General features: G+C 55.0%; 1 protein-coding gene across 2 annotated transcripts in view; it reads left to right on the plus strand.

Annotated features, from left to right (window-relative positions):
* VGLL4 (vestigial-like family member 4) overlaps window positions 1-698 on the plus strand; it is a 90,168-nt gene that overhangs the window by 42,057 nt on the left and 47,413 nt on the right. Inside the window, exon 1 of one of the 2 annotated variants that reach the window (XM_009889934.1) lies at window positions 282-363. The exons of the other annotated variant lie outside the window; for it this stretch is intronic. Within the exon in view, the coding sequence (XP_009888236.1) occupies window positions 282-363 (82 nt within the window). Of the gene's footprint in view, window positions 1-281; window positions 364-698 lie in introns of those variants that run through there. 2 annotated transcript variants of the gene reach the window in all.

Raw genomic sequence — 698 nt, forward strand, 5'->3', positions numbered from 1 at the left:
GCCCTGCCCCCGCCGGCCTCCGCGCTCGCCTCTGAACTGCGGAGACTCGGGAAGAGTTGGCGGACGCTCTGCTCGGCGCTTAAGGACGCGGCGAAGTTGAGTTTTCGGGAGTTCGGGAAGGGGGAGCGCGCGCGTGCGGGAGCCCCTCCGACTCTCCGTCAGTCTCCGTTGTTCTGGTGGCGCCGGCGGGCGGGCCTGGTGCGGGGAGGCTTCGGGAAGCGCCCTCGGCACCCTCCCCTGGGCGAAAGCAGGCAAGCTGGGCTTCTCTGCCAGCCCCATAAATGCTATTGATGAAGATGGACCTGTTGAACTACCAGTACTTGGACAAGATGAACAACAATATCGGCATTCTGTGCTACGAAGGTAATGGTCTCGTTTCACGAAGCGTCGCCTGCCGGGGCTGGTCGCTGTTGTTGGCGGCCTCAATCTTTCCTCTTGAAAGGAACTCTGTGCTCCTGTGTGGGAGAGACCCCGCGGTCTGTATTGTTAAGGCTTTGGTGAACGGAAGGAATTTTCTTCTTCTCGTTTAATTTTTCTGTCCTTTTTTTTTTTTTTTTTTTTTACAAAGGGTTTTTTTAGTGTTAATTTTTTTCTTTTTCCTTAAGGATAACATGAGTTAGATTGCAGGGCCGCGTTGCTTTTGTGGCCGGAGGAGTTCCTGTCCCTCATTGCCGCAGCTGTAAAAGCAGCGGTTGTGC

The sequence above is a fragment of the Charadrius vociferus genome, unplaced genomic scaffold (genome assembly GCF_000708025.1).
Source record: "Charadrius vociferus isolate BGI_N301 unplaced genomic scaffold, ASM70802v2 scaffold67, whole genome shotgun sequence".
Classification (NCBI taxonomy): Eukaryota; Metazoa; Chordata; class Aves; order Charadriiformes; family Charadriidae; genus Charadrius; species Charadrius vociferus.